The 18,487-nt window shown below is 41.8% G+C and overlaps 2 protein-coding genes across 3 annotated transcripts; one reads left to right on the top strand and one right to left on the bottom strand.

Moving 5' to 3' along the window:
* Nucleotides 1-16: 16 nt before the first annotated feature.
* On the bottom strand, nt 17-5,216 carry kdf1b (keratinocyte differentiation factor 1b). Of its 2 annotated transcripts, none has more exons than XM_029442566.1 (4): nt 5,031-5,216; nt 3,105-4,057; nt 2,940-3,026; nt 17-2,192 (listed from the first exon to the last, which is right to left on the bottom strand). In XM_029442566.1, the coding sequence occupies exons 2-4, from the start codon at nt 4,036-4,038 to the stop codon at nt 2,098-2,100; spliced, it is 1,116 nt and encodes a 371-aa protein (XP_029298426.1). In that variant the 5' UTR covers nt 4,039-4,057; nt 5,031-5,216; the 3' UTR covers nt 17-2,097. The 2 variants fall into 2 exon arrangements, with proteins under 2 accessions (XP_029298426.1, XP_029298427.1); XM_029442567.1 differs by having other exon boundaries at nt 5,027-5,216.
* Nucleotides 5,217-7,722: 2,506 nt separating this feature from the next.
* On the top strand, nt 7,723-16,784 carry zdhhc18b (zDHHC palmitoyltransferase 18b). Its single transcript, XM_029443307.1, has 9 exons — nt 7,723-8,555; nt 9,165-9,325; nt 10,511-10,660; nt 10,774-10,911; nt 11,459-11,510; nt 11,605-11,707; nt 11,925-12,034; nt 12,259-12,361; nt 14,323-16,784. Exons 1-9 carry the CDS (start codon nt 8,305-8,307, stop codon nt 14,701-14,703), a joined length of 1,449 nt encoding a protein of 482 aa, XP_029299167.1. The 5' UTR covers nt 7,723-8,304; the 3' UTR covers nt 14,704-16,784.
* The last annotated feature ends 1,703 nt before the right edge of the window (nt 16,785-18,487 follow it).

The following is an 18,487-nucleotide window of genomic DNA, read 5'->3' on the forward strand; positions in this document are numbered from 1 at the left end:
ACAATTTCTTCTTTCACTTCTTTCACTTTATTGTTTTTACAACGAGACGTCAGTTAAAAGAGTTTTAACAGCGAGAGCTTTCTTCTGAGAACATCGAATCTAAAAGCAGACAACTCAAGCTGTCCAGTGAAATAAGAAGTTACAGTTTATATTATATGTTTACACACACACACACATTAATCACTTCGTCATAGTTGCATTTCTGCTTCCTGATCAAAACCAGAGCAGTTTCACATCATGTCATTACAACCACCCCGCGGCCACACGAAGAATACACGTGTAGTTATTAAAGTCATTCAAAGGACGTTACAATAGTCGTTTCTTTATACTTAGAATTGAAATGGGGCTCGAGAGGATCGATGCTGTGAGAGTGGGATCCTACGTTCAGTGTTGGTGTGTCAGCTGCTCGTGTAGTGTTCACTTCAGGCTACAATAGGCTCCATTAGCGAATGCTGATAAGAAGCACAGAGCAGAATAAATTCCACTGAGTCAGCTGGCCAAATTCCCATCAGCACCCAGGAGCAAACACGGGGTAAGAAAACAAGACTTCCACTTCATGAGTCAGCCTGGAATAATGTCACGAATAAGTTATAGTTACAAGATACAAGCTGAAGTCCAGCTGCAGTTCACACCAGCTTTCATAACCGTTCACAACTCGAGTTACAAGGACGTCAACAAACAGCTTCACGTTATTACACGAATAATGTTATGATTAAAGGAGAACAATCACACTCCACATCGTTCGGACATCATAAACCGCACAATAGAAAAACAGTTTACAGTTTGTAGTAAGTAGACCTCGTCTTTCTGATTAGCGTCGATTGTGGTGCAAAGACGTCATTACGCTAAAGCGAGAAATCTGTGACGCTGCGTCTCGAAAGCTTTATTACCATTCAGATTCAATGTAATCAATAATAAACATCTTAAATATTATCTTAAAGTTAAACAGTAAATACATATTTGTGTATAAACAATAACATCGCAGCCGTATTCATGCCTGATGTTATTTTGAGTGTTGGTGGAGCAGCTACAAGGTTAGCATAGCCCTGATTGAACCAAACTACATTCAGAAAACAAGAATTTTAAGCGGTCGGCTTCTCGTCTTGCGGACAGAACTGACAAAGCATCAACTCAGACTTTTTACAAGTCGGCATCATGTTGAAGTTACATCGGCATCATTGTGATCTGTTTATTGTAATTAAATTTGTTTATTTTGGGTTCAAACTGCCGCAGTAAACCAGATTATTTAGACACGGAAGTAATGACCCCAACGCAACATAAGTGTGAAGACGTGAAACTGTGGCCGAGAAAAAGTCTGCTTCACAACTCCCTGAAAAACCTAAACGTGTCGGTTTTTAAAGTTTTCTGTACGTAATAAACAAACTAAATATAACGTGTGGATTGGTGCTCTTTAGAGGTGAGCCAGATGAAAGTTTCCACATGTTTCCAGACTTTATGCGGTCGCGTGTAACTCCCCGCAAGAAAACAAATGCGTGAATGTTTCATAAGCCATTCCTTATTTACAGCGTGAAAGAAACTACAATTACAGGATTTAAGCGATCATATAAATCTGCTTTTTTCTTCCTGAAAAGTTTTACTATATCCTATAACTTCTGATTATTCATCTGGAATCACTGACTGTACATTTGTGATACATAACCACTGACAAAACATTAATTACAGTTTAAAAATCAAATCTACGACGATGACAAGATGATGAAATGTGAAATCCTTTAGCGGAACGAGAGCGATGAGTCAGGTTTCATGAACAGAACTTCCTTCAAGGACGAAGGGACGGTTCATCGTGACGCAATAAAGAGCTGCTGGAGGTCTCTGCCCTCAATCAAGCAATCCTTCAAATACACACATAATATTTACCGAGCACACAGATCTACACGCAGAGCCCTGAGTTCACGGAGGTCCTTCAGACAATGTGACGTTCTCACATTTCCCTTTTTCCACAGCAAAGCCGTGGTCTGCACAAAGAGCTCGGCTCAGCCAGAGACTCCTGTGCAAGTCGCCTTTCAACGTCCCGACCTTGTGGACACAGCGTGACAAATAATAATTCAAGCGTAGATCGTCAGTGTGCAGCAGGACTCATGTTCTCACAGAGGTGCACATTAGAGGCACACCTGAAGAAGTAGTGTCTGAGTGAGAGGGAGAGCAGGCTGTTGGAGAACTCGAGGCACGACCTACAAAATAAGACGGGACAAAAAAAGGTTAATTCTGCTCACTGCCTTCCCGGCTGCACCTGGAGATGTAAGCTTGCTCGTGCGGCGTATCGCACATTAAGCACATTAGCAACCCTGCGATGCACTCATTTAATCCAGTGCACTGGAGTCAGACACTGTTCTAATGCACATGTAAAGGCTACACGTGTGCTTCAGTGAGGAACGCTGAATATAAACACGAGGCACCTTTAAGAATCAGAATAACGAATGTTATTATGTTAATGCTGTTAGATACTGATGATACTAATGAACGAATCAAACGGCCCTGAACCTGCATGTAGAGACGTCGTGTGATTAAATTAACCCTTGTGTCCTCATTTGGCTCTTTTTTATTTTTATTTTTTGATCATTATGTAAACACACTTCGCATTTAAGAGGTAAACATTCTGAAACTGAACATTTTGACTGAAATATGTTAATATATAATATTTCAAAGGCAGTTTTTTGATGCACACAACTTTTTAAAAGTGAGGCACAAAGGTAACAAAGTAAAACATATAATAAGTTGATTTTATTGCATCATCTGGCAAAACTAAAATCATTTTAATACCTTTAGAAATTCAGATTTCTGTGGACGTTAAAGGTTGAATCAGAATTTAGGAGGAAGTCAAAGCACCGCTGGCACATGCACGATGGACTTCCCGTTATACCAGTTATGCAACACCAGACGGGAACATTACATTACAGCGTGAAGTGTTTGTGTCTTACCTCCGTTGGTCCTCCACATCTCTCTGGCACACTTGTCAGACGAGGTCAGTTCTGATATTTGGATGTTTGGATTTGATTTGTAGTCATCTTGAGGAAACAAAAAGAGCGTGATGCTGGCGGAGAAGCAAGTATTTGTGGTTTCAGAGTTAAGACGTGAAAACTTACTGTTGTTGCTGAATGAAAAGGAGTCGCTCTCCCTCATCGTCTCGTTCCCGCTGTCCGACAGCGTCCTCTCCACCCTGGAGGCGATCGGCTTCCTCCTCGCGCTCTTCCGGGTGCTGATGCGGATGATGCCGCGCACCAGCCGACACTCGGCCTCCTGCTCGCCCATTTTGTGCTCCTCCGCCAGCGAGTTGATGAGCTGGTTGATGGCCTTGCTCTTCTTCAGAAACACAGAGTCTGACGTGCACCTGGCCAACTCTTCGATCTGATACTCCGAGTAGAGCTCCAGCAGCTTCTTCGTAATCAGAGAGTCCAAGTTCTCGTCTCCGTCCTCCCAGTCGTCAAACCTCATGGACTCGTGCAGGGACGCGAGGCTGGCCTGTGCTCGACTCCCAGGTGGAGGCACATAAGATGTAGATTTAGATTCAACGTTTAAATACTCTCTTGCAGTGTCGACTTTGACTCCTGCGATGCGGACGTCCCCGAGCCAGTCTACGCCGTCCTCTTCTGTGTTGTCTCCTGCGTTCACAGACCGGAGGCTCACCCGCTCTGGTTCGTCCGGGGAGCTCTCGTTGGGCGCGAGGAACGGGGCGAGGATGGAGCGCTGGCAGACCCTGTACAGGCCGCAGGTGAGCACGCTGCACACAAAGCTCCTGCAGCTGCTCGGAGGAGCGCAGGGATTGCAGGTTTGTGTCGCGGAGGGAGGGTCAGCTGAGCCGGGAATGAAGCCGATGGTCTCGGACTCTTTCCCATTAGCTTCTTTCAGGTGAGCTTTGTGGACCGTCTTTGGCTCCGGGGTCGGGAGCCTGTCTTCCACCGGGTCCACACAGCGCTCCTCGTAGGACGACCTCTGGCTGCTGCTCCGGCTGCGTCCATGCCTGGAGCCGCCGGGTCCTGCTGAGCTGTGTCTCAGGCTGCCAGTGCTGCCGGTGGACATGACTTACTGCCTCCAAGATCTGCACAAGCAACAGAGAAAATGAAGTCAATTTAGGTGTAAGTAAAAGGTGAGACAGTGTTGAAATGGCATCACTAAACAAGTCAATGTGTATGTGCTATGTTAGAGATTATGAAAGAGTAGAGTCAGTAGATGGAAAATAAATAAAAATCTCTCTCTCAAACACAATTACAAAACTGTAGTCAGTTATCAAAGCTTGCAAAACCTAAAATCACTTGAGGCAACGTGATGGCATCTCCCTTCAAAACAAATGTGAAACTACTATCCCCAGGTGGCAGGTAAAGTAACCCAACAGGTTCTCTGGACGATGTATAAGCACACAGGCAAAGCCAATAAACAACAAACTGTATGATGTAATGGGGATTTCTAAAATGTAACTAAAAACGTTTCATTGCAACTGTTAAATGAGGTCAAAATATTAAATAGAAAGGTCAAAAAAATATATTCCATACATCCACAAACCCATATCCTGTGTTTACACTGTGACGCTGAATCAACACAGCAATTACACCAAATTCAATTAAAAAATCTTTGAATTTGAAGCCACCCTTGCCAGCTTGATGACAGCAAATCTATGTAAAAACGCCATTTCTTTTATTAGAGTAAGTTAAGCATGCACCTGCTTGTAGGTCCTGTGAATGCCGAATTCAAGAAAAAGTCTTATTGAATCTAAAGTTGTCATCGTTTTTGTTTCACCGGGTATACATACATATTGTAAACATAATAAGTGTTAAATTAACATATTTACGAATAGTGTCTGGCGGTCCGTGACATGTTGGGACGAATGTTTACTGCAGTCATAACATGTAGTTATAACAAACACGTGAAATTAATATTTTTACATTTTTACATTTACTTTACCGTTTAACACTTTAAGCCTCAAGCATTTTAGTGTATACTAATTATTTTCACTTTCATGGCGACTTGTCATCGCGACTCGTTCCTCCATTAGAGGACTCACTGAACTTACTCACAGCGTACACGGTGCGTCCACCGACTTCCGACTTTAAAGTTGTCTCCGCCACCTCACATTAAACATTTCTGTGTTTAATCCCCGTGTGAACGTCCCATGTATGAACTCCGCGAGAAAAAAACCTCAGTTTCAGGAAAGTTTTCGACCAAATCCGTACCTGAGCGTCAAGGTGGAGGAAAAGCACCAGGTAGCTACAAAAAGAGGCTGGACTTCCGGTTTGGACTTCCAAAATAAAACCCGAGCTAAATTAACAGATTCTTTTTTTAACCTAAATTATGTATTTTATGTTTTTACAATGGTAACAACTCACTGTGTATGTATTTAAATCACGTAGCACTTAGTAGAGAATGTCATCTTATTCATATTCAGTGGTGGAATGCATCTAAGTGCATTTACTCAAGTATTGTAGGCCTTCTTAAGTACAGTTTTTCTTCTACGCCACTATATTTTTGGGACACATATTGTATTTTTTACTTTAGTTACTCATTACTTTGCATATGTAGTCAAATGTAATACAAAATGTAAATATTTATGATATAGGCCTACTTAAAGTACCAAAAGAAAACATACTCAATTTGCAGAATGGCCCATTTCAAAATCATATGAATTATATTGCTTGACTATAATTAGTGATGCATTAATGTTGCAGCCGGTTTTTAGTTACTATCTAATACTGCTGGGTATCCTTATCTATAATAATAATAATAATAATAATAATAGTAATAATAATAATAATAATAATAATAATAATAATAATAACATTTGAGATCTGACCATTAGTTGAAACATTTTCATAACACACTTTTATTTTGACACAATTTCCGGTGTTCGCTGGAGCGCGCACGGCAAAATCGAAAGCTATAATTGACATTGTAGGCTAATGATTTCTAAGGCAAAGTAGTCTACTGTTTAAAAACGATATCATCTTCTTGGTCAGATTCATCAATGAAGATAAATCATCTGAAGTCTCACTGAGTCATCAATGCTTTCATAGATTCGGTGGAAACTTTCCTTAAATCTGCAGATTTCCTGGAATAATCTCTCAATATTTCTGAAGGTGGACTCTTTGGTGTTCTTTATCAATGTGTCTCAAGCATTTCAGACAGTTTTACGAATGTGTTGTTATAATTTAATTTAATTTAATTCAGAAAAGTTTATGTCTGGTGTCAAAATCACTCGGTCAAGTGAAAGTTGATCAAATAAAGTGACGGCTGATAACACTGTTTATTCATTATCACAGTTTGATTTGTGTCCTTACTGAGTGTTAAGGAGTGGATGCATTATTGGCAGAACAATTGCAGCTGCCAAGTCCGCTATTATTTCAGTTTAGGTCATTGAGTATGAAATTCATACTGCCTCAAAATATGTGCAGATAAAATCATTTGATTCATAGATTTCCAGAAATATATTTACAATGTGGGTAAATCATTTAGTCTCCAGAGAGGAATGGGTTGCACTATTCCACAGAGGTGGTTCTGCCTTTATTGTGCATCCTGCATCCTCTTCCTGTCTTTCAATGTCACCTGCCTTCCTCATCTCTTCTTCTCACCCATCAGTCTCAGTATTTATACAGTGCAGCTCACAATATGTGTGGCCCTTATTGTCTCCTCTCACATTCCCAACACCACTCATTATAATACATGAATAATGCAATGACACACTTCTTTCTTTTGCTGGAACAGATTTATTTGACCAGAAAAAAAGCACACGAAGAAGAAAGATGTTTACAGTGTATAGCTTTGGACAATAAGGAGATGAAAAAACAAACATTTTTTAGAAATAGATGATGTAATCAGGTCTGTAATGATGATATCATACTGTGCTTATAATACATCCTGCATCCCACAATAATTAAAAGTGTTACATCAATTTTTCCCATCAAATGTTTCGTCTGGTAATCAACGAATAACGTATATACTATTTTACTTTTTGTCTTTGGTGATTATTGATGAGAATGAATTCATTGCATACATTAAAATCATTGACAGTCTTGTTACAAATGAATTAATAGGCCTACTTAATATTATTTTTTTGCAGATGTGAATGAGGTGCAGGCAGAGAAAACAGCAATGATTGTGAGAATTTCATATTATGCAACAATCTTCCAGGCTAAAATAATAAGGAATGCATTTCCTGACAGCTACAAAATCAAAGTTATCAGATATGATGCCAACTGATGAGGCTGTGCATATGTTATTTATGTATATATGTCATATTTCCTTTAAAAAAAAAAAGATATGTCAATAAAAAAGGCAGTTTAAATTCAATTCAGTTCAGTTGTCCTGGATTATGCATCCACTAAGCCTATATATGAATAACTTGCAAATTTCAATACAATTACATCAAGGAAACGCTACTTCTACTATTAAAATACTATTACTAGTAGTAGGCCTATGGCTAATAAAACATTGTTGACACTTCAGATCGTTTATCATAATTGATGAATCCGACAAAAAAGACTATATCTTATCTATATCTTTTTTTTGTACTTTGCCTTATACATCTTTACAGTGTGTTCATTTACCGGATATTGTACGCTTTGGCAATTTTTGACAAACTTTGACAATTTGGAGACGTTTTATATTTATGGTAAAAAATATAATAATGAAAGTGCGAGACGTATTTAAATTAATTTCTGTACGAATCATACCTAAAATGTAATGTTTTAATGTTTTTTATTTTGAAAGACACCGGAAATACACATTTTCTTCGTGTTAACTTTTGACCGGGCGTTTTTAAGACACTTTAGCTAACCAATACTATTTAACGGGATTATTTTGCAATATTCATAAAATAAAAAAATACGAAGTTTTAGCGCTCCTCTTAATTTAAACATATAGGACATCTGGATGTTAGAAACATGTTTGCTAATATGATACGAGCAAGCTAACAAGCTAACAAGCTAGCAGAGGTAACGGTGTTTTGGGTTTACTGATATTAAATAGTCCGCAGCTGGCGGACTTGGCTAGTCTGATGCTAACAAGCTAACAAGCTAACGGTCACCAGTTTGTCAACGGCTGAAGACTTTCTGGAAACGTAAACAGGAATAAGTGAAGAGATATGGAAAGTACCTGGGATGTAATTTCGAGCACTGGTGTTTCGGGTTATTTACAACTAGATACCCATAGTCTAGGGTTAGCCTGTTTTCTCCGCGGAAAGACGACGTGTGCTCCGTCCAGCTGCCTCAAACAGGGGCGTCGGTGATGCTGTCGACCGTTGGTCAAATGCCCCGGTTCTCCGAATTGGGACAAAGCATTAAAACTTCGTTATAAACCATGAAAAGCTGCGAGTATCAACAAATCGACCCCCGGGCACTTCCGACGCCAACCCCAATCCCGACACCCCATCACGGACACGACAGTGACAAGAAAGAGGAGCCGAAAACACCGAGGAGAAAGTGGCGAGTGTTCCCCGGAAAGAACCGTTTCTACTGCGATGGACGGATCATAGTGGCCCGGCAGAGTGGGGTCCTGCCCCTCACCCTGGGCCTTATTCTCATCACAAGTGGATTATTCTTTATATTTGAGTGAGTTTGTGTTTCATATTAGGTCAACGATTCTGTCATATCACCTGTGAGTTCAGGCGACATTTCAATACATGCAAGCGCACACAACATATGAGGCAAACTAGCTGTATAAATGAACATTTTATTAAATGTATTGCTGTCTGATGTATTATATCTACGCCGAACAGTAGAGCAAGTCTTGCTGATTCATAAAATGGCCTTATTCCTGTTTCACTTTAGCAATTTATTTACTTAAACGCAAATAATCTTAGAAAGGTCAGATTTCATAATGTAGTCTGGCAAGGATTTCCATTTCCATTTAGCCATACAATGTTTTTGTTGTACATAAAACATTGAAATAACCTTGCAGCTGTTTATAGTAAGACTTGATGAACATGGCATGTTTCTCATCACAGTGTAGTTAAAAGTATGCTTTGTCTCTATGGATTTCAGATGGTATTTAAAGGCACTGGATGTTAATTAAAACTAGATCCCCTGGTGGGTGAAAAAAAATAGTCTCAGTTTATATGAGACAGGGCTTTGTGTCTATCCTCTCCCAATTCCTTTTGATTTCTTCTGCATGTTTTAGTAATTCCTCCTCTGTCTGTCTGTGGCCGCCCCACATCACAGCTGTCCCTTCCTGGTCAAACACCTGACGAGCTGCATACCTGTGATTGGAGGAGGCCTCTTTGTATTTGTGGTCATCACATTGCTCCAGACCAGCCTCACTGACCCCGGCATCCTTCCCAGAGCAACACCTGATGAGGCTGCAGACATTGAGAAACAGATCGGTAAGGGCCAACTCAGTCAAGTCGGGTCAGAAATCTGGTTTTCTCAAGTGCTTTTTACTAAAATACTAAAAATAATCACCAACTATTTTGATTTTGAAGTCATTTTTCAGGCAGAAATGTCACATAATACTGTTTTCAGCCTTTCAAATATGGACACTTCCTGCTTGACTGGACATGTTTGACTATTTTCTGACATTTTATAAACAAAACGATTAATCAATTAATGCAGAAAATAATAAACAATAATAAAAATAAGCGCTAGTTGCAGCCCTTTTACATCCAGGTCCTTATGAGTTACAGTTTTTAAGTGTCCACTGTTGCCTCCTGCCAGTTCATGGCCCAGAGTTTAGAGCACTAGAGTTCTCCATGTGTCCTTTCAGATGCTCAACTCATTTCTTTATAAGTTACCTTCTACTCCGTGGCATTCAATTATGTCAAACTTCAAGGATATACTATTTGTGTCACTGTCATAAGATCTTTCACCGGGTTTATTTGGCTTCATAGCACAGATCACGGTTGAGAGTGAAGCCGTTGTTCTGCTGCCGTCGGCTGTTTTACTCTGAAACTGGAACATAATGCAATTTCTGAGGAACATCACGAGTTATTCTGTTGCCAGTTACATTTAAACGACGATGAATCCTTCGACACATTAAGGACTCGTGTGTAATAAATGTCACATCAGAAGTGCCAGAAGATTTGCTGTCCCTCAGCTTGTCCTACTTTCCCCACAGTTCAAAGCGGCTCATCAGTTATTTAATATCTTTCCTTTACATGCATATAATGACCTCCGGGTCTGAGGTTGGCTCATGTGAACTCATGACCAAAGTTTAGGCAGTGATGATGTAACGTGTTCATCTTACACGACTGTACTGCTGTTCAGCTGAAGCAGAGACGCTGACATAGGTATTGAACATCTACCTAGCACCCTGTCTTTAAGGAAATGCTTCCGACATTTAGTTTGCCTCTGAATGTAACTGATCGCATTTAAAGTCAATTTAAAAAGGCACAGCGTCCGTTAGCTCCATCTCTACGGCAGACTCCTCCAACACTCGGCAACTCGCTCCAAAAACAATCCAGATTGATAAATAGCTCTTCAGGTAAATATGCGTTTGTGATCTTTGGGTCAACGTTCTCACTTGAGATGAACTCATCAGTGAATCTTAGTCTTCTTCCTCTCCTCTGCAGACAACACTGGAAACACCAGCTACCGACCGCCGCCGCGCACCAAGGAGGTGGTCATCAACCAGCAGGTGGTGAAGCTCAAGTACTGCTTCACCTGCAAGATGTTCCGGCCCCCGCGCACCTCCCACTGCAGCCTCTGTGACAACTGTGTGGGTGAGCTGTGGACGCACGTCGACACGCTGACATTTACACGTGATGAATAATAAATGGAGGACCTTGGCGAACAGAATCCCATCACGAGAGTCTGACGTGAGTTTCTCTTTCAGAGCGCTTCGACCACCACTGCCCGTGGGTGGGCAACTGTGTGGGAAAACGCAACTACCGTTTCTTCTACACCTTCATCGTGTCGCTCTCCTTCCTGACGGCGTTCATCTTCGGCTGTGTGACCACACATCTGGCTCTGAGTATGTGTGTTTCCTTCTGGTTAACGGGTGTTTCGTGGTCGATAAACAGCCACAATCTTACTGATAATAACGGCAAACACCCGCCAGTGACTGCTGGTGTTTGTTTTGTCTCGCCTGCACCGCCAGACGGGCGGGGTTTAACCACAGCAGAGCAGGTTAGATGTCTGATAAGAAACTCGCCAGAGTGTTCAAATGTTATTTCATCCACTGCCCCTGCACTCTGAAGCGTTAGAATAAGTTTATTTGTGTTATTATTCCCACATCACACAGACGAGCTGCACACTTTCCTCTTGTGTCCGTGGTATTTGTAGAGCCGTGGCTTCATTCATAACGTTGACAAGTTTTAAATGCTGCAGAACTTTCCTTTTCTTCATTATTCGTTGTGTTTAAAGCCGGTATCTGTGCACAGTTGCAGATAAAGATGAGGCTACACTAATAATATTAGATTTCCAGCGGTAGGATTGTTTCTGACTTGTGTGTCGATGAATCATGAACCTCAATATCGTCTTTGAATGTAACGCACGGGTTGTTTGTTCGTCTCTTTCAGGGGCTCAAGGTGGGAAGGGTCTGGTGTTTGCTCTGCAGGAGAGTCCAGGCAGATATCCTTTAATCACAAAAGTCTATCTGTCGGTGTGTTGTATTTGTTTCTCCCTCCTCCAATGTACCGACGCTCTCCTTGACTCCACCTTTCACTGCGGTGGAGCTGGTGATATGTTTCTTCTCCGTCTGGTCCATCTTGGGCCTCTCGGGCTTCCATACGTACCTGGTGGCTTCTAACCTGACCACCAATGAAGACGTGAGTCAGAGATTTCGTTTCTGGTTTTTAGTGTCAAAGACAATTTAGGATATTTTATAAAACAAAATATTATATTAATTAAATGACGAACATGAGATCTGAATAGAGTTTAAAGCATCTCTTTGCAATTATTCCCTCCGATTGTGTGGAGTTGATGAATACTTCCACATCCGATCACGTTGCAGAGACTTAAATAAATATGTTTTCTATGTTCCAGATTAAAGGCTCGTGGTCGGGGAAGAGTGGAGAACATGTCACCAACCCTTACAGTCAAAGAAACATCTTCATCAACTGTTGCTCGGTGCTCTGTGGACCCATGCCCCCCAGGTCAGTCTGAACCCTGAACCCTCCCTAAAGTCCTCGCTGCAGGATCAGTCGTCAGGTTCTCAACCGGGGACACATGTGATTAATACACCAGACATCGTGTGATGAGTTAATTGTTGGAATAGTTGTCGGGCTCTAACCCTAAAAGCTAAATGTGGCTTATTGTTGTAAAAGATGTGCAAGAGACGTGTTTGACCCTCTGACTCGGATCCTTCTGTCTCCGTCAGCTTGATCGACAGACGAGGCTTCCTGCCCGCAGAAGAATCTGTCCAGACAGCCGGCGCGGACATCGAGCTGCCCGCTCTGGCCACTAAAAGCGAGATAAACGTGGTAGGAGGATCTTCCCTGCTGGCTTTTGGCTTTCAGGAACCCCCCTGTCTTGTGCCTGCACCCCCCTGCTCCCACCAAAACTCTTCCTCTGCCTGACAGAAGCCGTGTTGCCTGCTGTAGCTCTCACCCAGCGTCTGTCTGCTGCCTGTTGGGTTAATCCCCACATGTACTGTATGACAGGTTCAGTGCACGCCGGCATCGTCTGAATGAGTTTTAATGAGATGCAGCGTTCCCCTCGGTTGATCAAAGCAGAAGGTAAACGAGCCTGACAGTAACTGAAAGCTAAACGCAGTCAAGACACACAGAGCTGAAAGGAAACAAGTGCACATAAACAGGGTGAAATATTATTTTGTTTCGGGGGGGGGGGGGATCCTGTATGGTACGGTAGAGGAAACAGATCTGATCAAGCTCATGTCTGTGTGTTGAACCCTTTGACAGTAAATGTTAAAACGGTGAAACAGTCGCACAAACTGCTCAAAGTGTCAGATGCTGGCTCCTTGTGCTAAGCTAAGCTAAGCTAAGCTAAGCTAAGCTAAGCTAAGCTAAGCTAAGCTAAGCTAAGCTAAGCTAAGCTGACTGCTGGCAGCAGCTTCGTCTTTAACACACACACATGAGAGTCCATCCTTTTATAAATATAAACTTGTTCTAAGACGTATTTACCTCCTGGAAATAAACATACGTTTAGTTCAAGCGACAGATTTACTCCATATATTTTTATATGTTATTGTTTCTCCACCTCGGTATTGTGTCCTGTGTTTGACGAGGGAGGAGTTGTAGGAAGTGGAGACCTTTGTTTACAGCTGTGGTTCAGAAGGAGCCGCAGTCTGAGCCACACGGCTCTCACACCGAGCGCTGGCGTCGCTGCTGTTCTGGCTCTTTGTTTAAACCAAAAGAACAAGACGGCTATAAAAGCTCTTTTTATTCGTGCGTACGGAGGAGACTGGAAGCCCGCTGAAGCTGCGGTGTTAAAACTGATTTTGTTGGGTTCGGTTTGGCAAGTGTGTGACTCGCTGCTGAAGCTGTGAGAGAAGTTCCTTGTTGTTCACTTCCTGTTGTTCACTTCCTGTCTCACAATAATGTGCGTCTGCAGGTGAAGTCAAAGTGCCAAATCATTCCCCACGTGCCTTCATCACATGTTTGTTTGTCCATCCTGTTTTTATACAGATTTCTATCTGAAATGTAAAATAATAATAATAAAACATTTCTGTCCGTGCGAGCCATCATCTGTGTGAACTCATTCTTCATTGTATTTTTCCTCCATTGATATTATTTCTAAAAAATAATTAAAAAAAGACTGCGCCAGAGACACTTAAGGGTCACAAACTGTTTCTTATCAGACGCCTGCTCTGATGTGGTAAACCCCGCCCGTCTGGCGGTCTGAGCAAAACAAACGCCACCAGTTAGACAGGTGCTGCAATTAAAGTAACAACACTGAGAAGTGTGTTATTTTAATTAAAACATTTTTTACAAGGTGTGTGTGTGTGTGTGTGTGTGTGTGTGTGTGTGTGTGTGTGAGTGAGTGAGAGAGAGATAGTTTCCACTTTACTGTGTCAGTATTATCTTAAAGGGACAGTTCACCCTAAACTAATACTTTCCTCTTCTAGCAGTAAGAGAAGCGACTCAAAGGATCCAGAACTGTGTGAACTTTGTTTTGTTTTTGTCAGTTGCTGAAAACAGTAAAATAATTATTAATATATGAAAATGCTCAACTTGCTCAGGCGCCTGAGTCCAAACTAAATATAAAAAACAATATTGCTCATGTTGATCTTCACATTCTGATTCCCGAGGTGTGATGTCATCCACATGCAGATCTTTGGCATGACACGTGCAGACTCTTCCTTCTTGCACTACCAGCTTGCCCGTGACTGATTCATCTCGCACAGCTGTTGCTTATTCGACAGCCGGCCGTTCGCCCCGTTAACTTCACGTCTCATCACTTCTTGTCTTGTTTCCCTCCCCAGTGCACGCAGGGAACTAAAGGTCTGCTGGAGTCGGCCACTCTCCCTCCTCTCCTGTCCACCTCGTGTCCTCAGGGGAAACCTCCCGCAGCTCACAGCTGCCCAGACAGCAGCCCCGCGGTGAACTCTGACCCCTCGCCGGAGCTGTCCACGAGCTGCGGCGGCACCCGCCATACCTCCAGCTCCCGAGGCGACGCCTCTCCGCCACGTCACACCAAGACTCGTTCAAAGAAAAGCAAACGAGCAGCTTTGCATATTCCCAACCCGTCCTTCGATGTCCCGGTCTCCCCCACCTCCCCGGACGCTGCCCCCACCTCCCCGGACGCTGGCCCCAGCTCCAAAGCCAGGGGACACAAAGGTGCCAGCTTCACCCATTTGCACTGAAACGACGGCTCACGTGAACACACACATTGTTTGAAGCTTGCATGCTGTAACAGTCAGATAACAGTGAGTTGGTTCTCTGAGAGCTCGGGGGGGGGGGGGGGTGTAGTCAGGAGGACAGACACAGATGGAAACACTAGACCGGATGTGTCCTGGCTGTAGAAGGTGGTGTACTGATGGAGCCATATGCCTTTCTGATGATGCTCATGTAAAACATGAATGTTACCAGCATGTCAGATCCATAAAGTGTTGTGAAATAGTGACTTTGATGTATCAGGTGGTCTTAAAAGGAAAGTCCGTCGCAAATATAGAATTCACATGTCATTTCTATAAGTGCAGCTCAGCTTGGAGCTCCTCCAGAAGCTGAGCAGCAGAGAGGCGGGTGGTGCGGGAGCAGTCATCTCCTTTAGATGCACCGATGGGTGACGAGTTAAAGTGCATACAGTGAATGTTTGTGTCCCTGCAGCAGCTGGACAGCACGGTTGCATGATCACATACAAAGTCGATGCAGAAACTCCTCAAATTAAACAAATTACACGAATATGCAAGTTACATTTTTTTTAAACTCAAGTGAGAAATTCCCGCTACGCAATAATACTGAGTTTAAATCTAGTTTTTAAAGAGACACTATGTAGATGTTTGTGTGTCGCTGGTGGGATTTATGCCTCATTGAGATGACGTGCTGATGGAGCTACACTGTTAGCGTAGCCCTGATTGAGCCAAACTCCATTCAGAAAACGACCATTTTAAAAGTAGTTTGCTTGTCGTCCTGCGGACAGACCTGACTGAGCTTCAATTCAGATTATCTACAGATCGACATCATGACGCTGTTAATTCGGCATCATTTTAATCCATTTATTGCAATAACATCTCAACAAAATCTGTTTATTTCGGGTTCATACCGCTGTGAGAACGTTTCTCCAACCTCTCCAAGTTGTGTTGAGATCGAGTGACTACACAGTATAAGATTCACATCACTTTTAAACCTCTGCATTTGTTGTTTCTACACATTTATTTAGGTTTTAATTTGTCGCCCATCTGTTATATCGTAAACAAAAGGTAACCAGGTCCATTGACTTCAGTCATTTATTCCCCAAATATGGTCATGTGATGCAATTATCACACCTTTCTTTGTTTACTCTCCAACATTTGGATATTGCACATGTGAATTCTGTTTGTGTGGATTTCCCCTTTATGGTTGTACGAGCAGCAGCCGTGTGTAGAAGTTGTATCGATGTGTACAGATTTGTATGCTGTATAAATGGCAGTAAATGCAACTGCATGATGATGACTTATTTTATCCAAACGTCACTTTATAGACCTGAGAGATCCGACACCACTGTTTGTGGAGAAGCTCCTGGACGTAGTTGCGTACCTGAGCTGAAGCAGTGTCACCTGTGCACCACCTGCGTTATCATCATTATCACACGATTTAAAGCTTCCACTTCCTGCAACACCTGTTCTCTGCTCCTTAAAACTGTTTTACTTTGATACATCTAAGATTGTCAAACGGTGGGAGTGTGGAAGCCCATAGAGGACTTTATTAACATGATAATGTAAACACAAGGAGGGTCTTCAGTTAGGACGTCGATCTGTAGACGGGACACCAAAGGTCACCTGGGACCCGACTTTCTCCGCAGGTCAGTTGGTGAACGAGGAAGTGACGTCCTACCTGAAGACCCGCCTCGATGAGATGACTGACAGATTGCATTTTCATTTACCAAAAGAGTGAGCTGACATGTAAATGCAAAAGACTGGTGTGATATTACATTTTCAAGTTTACATTATTATTTAAAGAAAAGTCCCCTCTGGGCTTCCATAGTGTGTGTTGGTTTGTTCTCAAGTGGAAATCTGTAGGTTTAGTTATTCAACTGTGACAATCACCTCCACACACACACACACACACACACACACACACACACACACACACACACACACACACACACACACACACACACACACACACACACACACACACACACACACACACACACACACCTTCTGGATGAGAGAAACGTTGCGAACTGTAAAGTTATTTATGAAAATGCTCCTGTTGAAGAAAAATAAAGTTCAGTGAAATATAACAGAGGCTCAGTTTGTTTTTATTAAATAATTACATTTGTGCTGAGATGTTTTCTTATAGAATAGAATAAAATAATACGTTTATTAATCCCCTGTGGTGTGAAACAGACTTGTGTGGCAATAAAAAACAAATATAAAAACATAATTCAAAGCAGTTTTTCATGACATATAATCATCAAACATAAAAGTATACAAAGCAAAGTAACACAGGACAAGTCATGCAGACTGACTGAAGATAAAGTGACTTTAATAACTGAACATATGAGAAGAGAGGAGGCTGCATTTATATTTTATGCCTCTGCAGTTCTGCAGTCGGCCACTAGAGGGCAGCGATGATCTATAACAGTTGTTACAGAGTTTAGCTTCACTGTCGCCTCTTCACTTCTTCATGGGCTGGTTTTGTTTCTTTAACAATTCAAGATCTGAGTAAATAAGAAATTAAAAAACATACTAGTGTATTTATTAATAATAATAATAATTACAACTGTGTGGATGAAGTTTAATCAGAGTTTATTATTTAAAGAAAATGAAGGAAAAAAACGACATTAATGTAACACGGAAATACATAATACATAAAAACAATACATCAAATAATAATACAAAGTGACCACACATGCATTAAAATAAATAAGCATTATGTTGAGACTGTCATCAGATGCTCAATCCTGATTGGTCTACGGAAATGTGTGACATCATCAAGACAAAAACACACAAACCTGTTCCACTGGACTCATTTGTTAACTTCCTGCAAGTCGAAAAAACATCTTCACAACCTTTTTTTCTTCTATACCTGCTTCTCCTCGTCAATCCAGTTTGCCGACTGGACGAAAGGTCTTCAAACATTCCTTTAAAACATGCCAGAGCTGTAATTTGAATGTGAAAATATACAATAATGTTTCTGTTTGAAACTAAAATGCATTTACAAGCCGAGCCTCGGCACTTTATATCTAACGTGCTTTCATTCCGCTCCCCTCTCTACGCTTCACGCCTGTATTCAGCGGCGGAGGAGGGTCCTGATGGCACAGGTGTTTCTTTGTAATTAACTGTGAAGAATGAGGAACGGTGCGATGAAGTGACGCACAACATGCAAAGATGCTCCTGTGTCAGTTAGCACACTTTGTTGTTGTGATAAAGGGGAAGAGATGCTTTGCGGTCATTACTGGAAGCAATATTACTTTCATTAGCAGCGGGTTGTTCTTCACACACATTGTTTCCGAGAATCAAACTGCAGACGAGGAAAAGATGCAGGTCGCAGTTCACTTCCTCGTTCTAAATGTCCCTAAATATTTTCCATTTCTGCTTTTAAGCTGCTCTTTAGAGGCTTTTAGCTTCTTGTTTTGAGTTTCTGGGCCTCAAACTGCAGAACTAAAGAAGAATCAGGGCCAAAACCAAACCATCAAACAAAGCTGTGAACACTGGACGACCATTCGTGTTATAATATATTAGATATAAAACTTATCATATATTCTTATCAGTGTCTTCTAGAGCTGCACTGTTGTACTTTCATCTATGCTGTAGGTGCTTATAAGAAAGTAAGTCTATTTATATACCGGTATTGCGTGTATCTTAACACTCTTGCCCCCCTAAGACCCTCTCCTGATCTGTGCACCGAGCTTTGAAACGCTTTGATCTCGAACAGAACCTGTGCAGCATAAGTGGGGATCTGCAAACACAGGCTTAAACCTGCAGTCTCGCTGACCCCAAG

This window comes from Cottoperca gobio, chromosome 11 (assembly GCF_900634415.1).
Source record: "Cottoperca gobio chromosome 11, fCotGob3.1, whole genome shotgun sequence".
Taxonomy (NCBI): domain Eukaryota; kingdom Metazoa; phylum Chordata; class Actinopteri; order Perciformes; family Bovichtidae; genus Cottoperca; species Cottoperca gobio.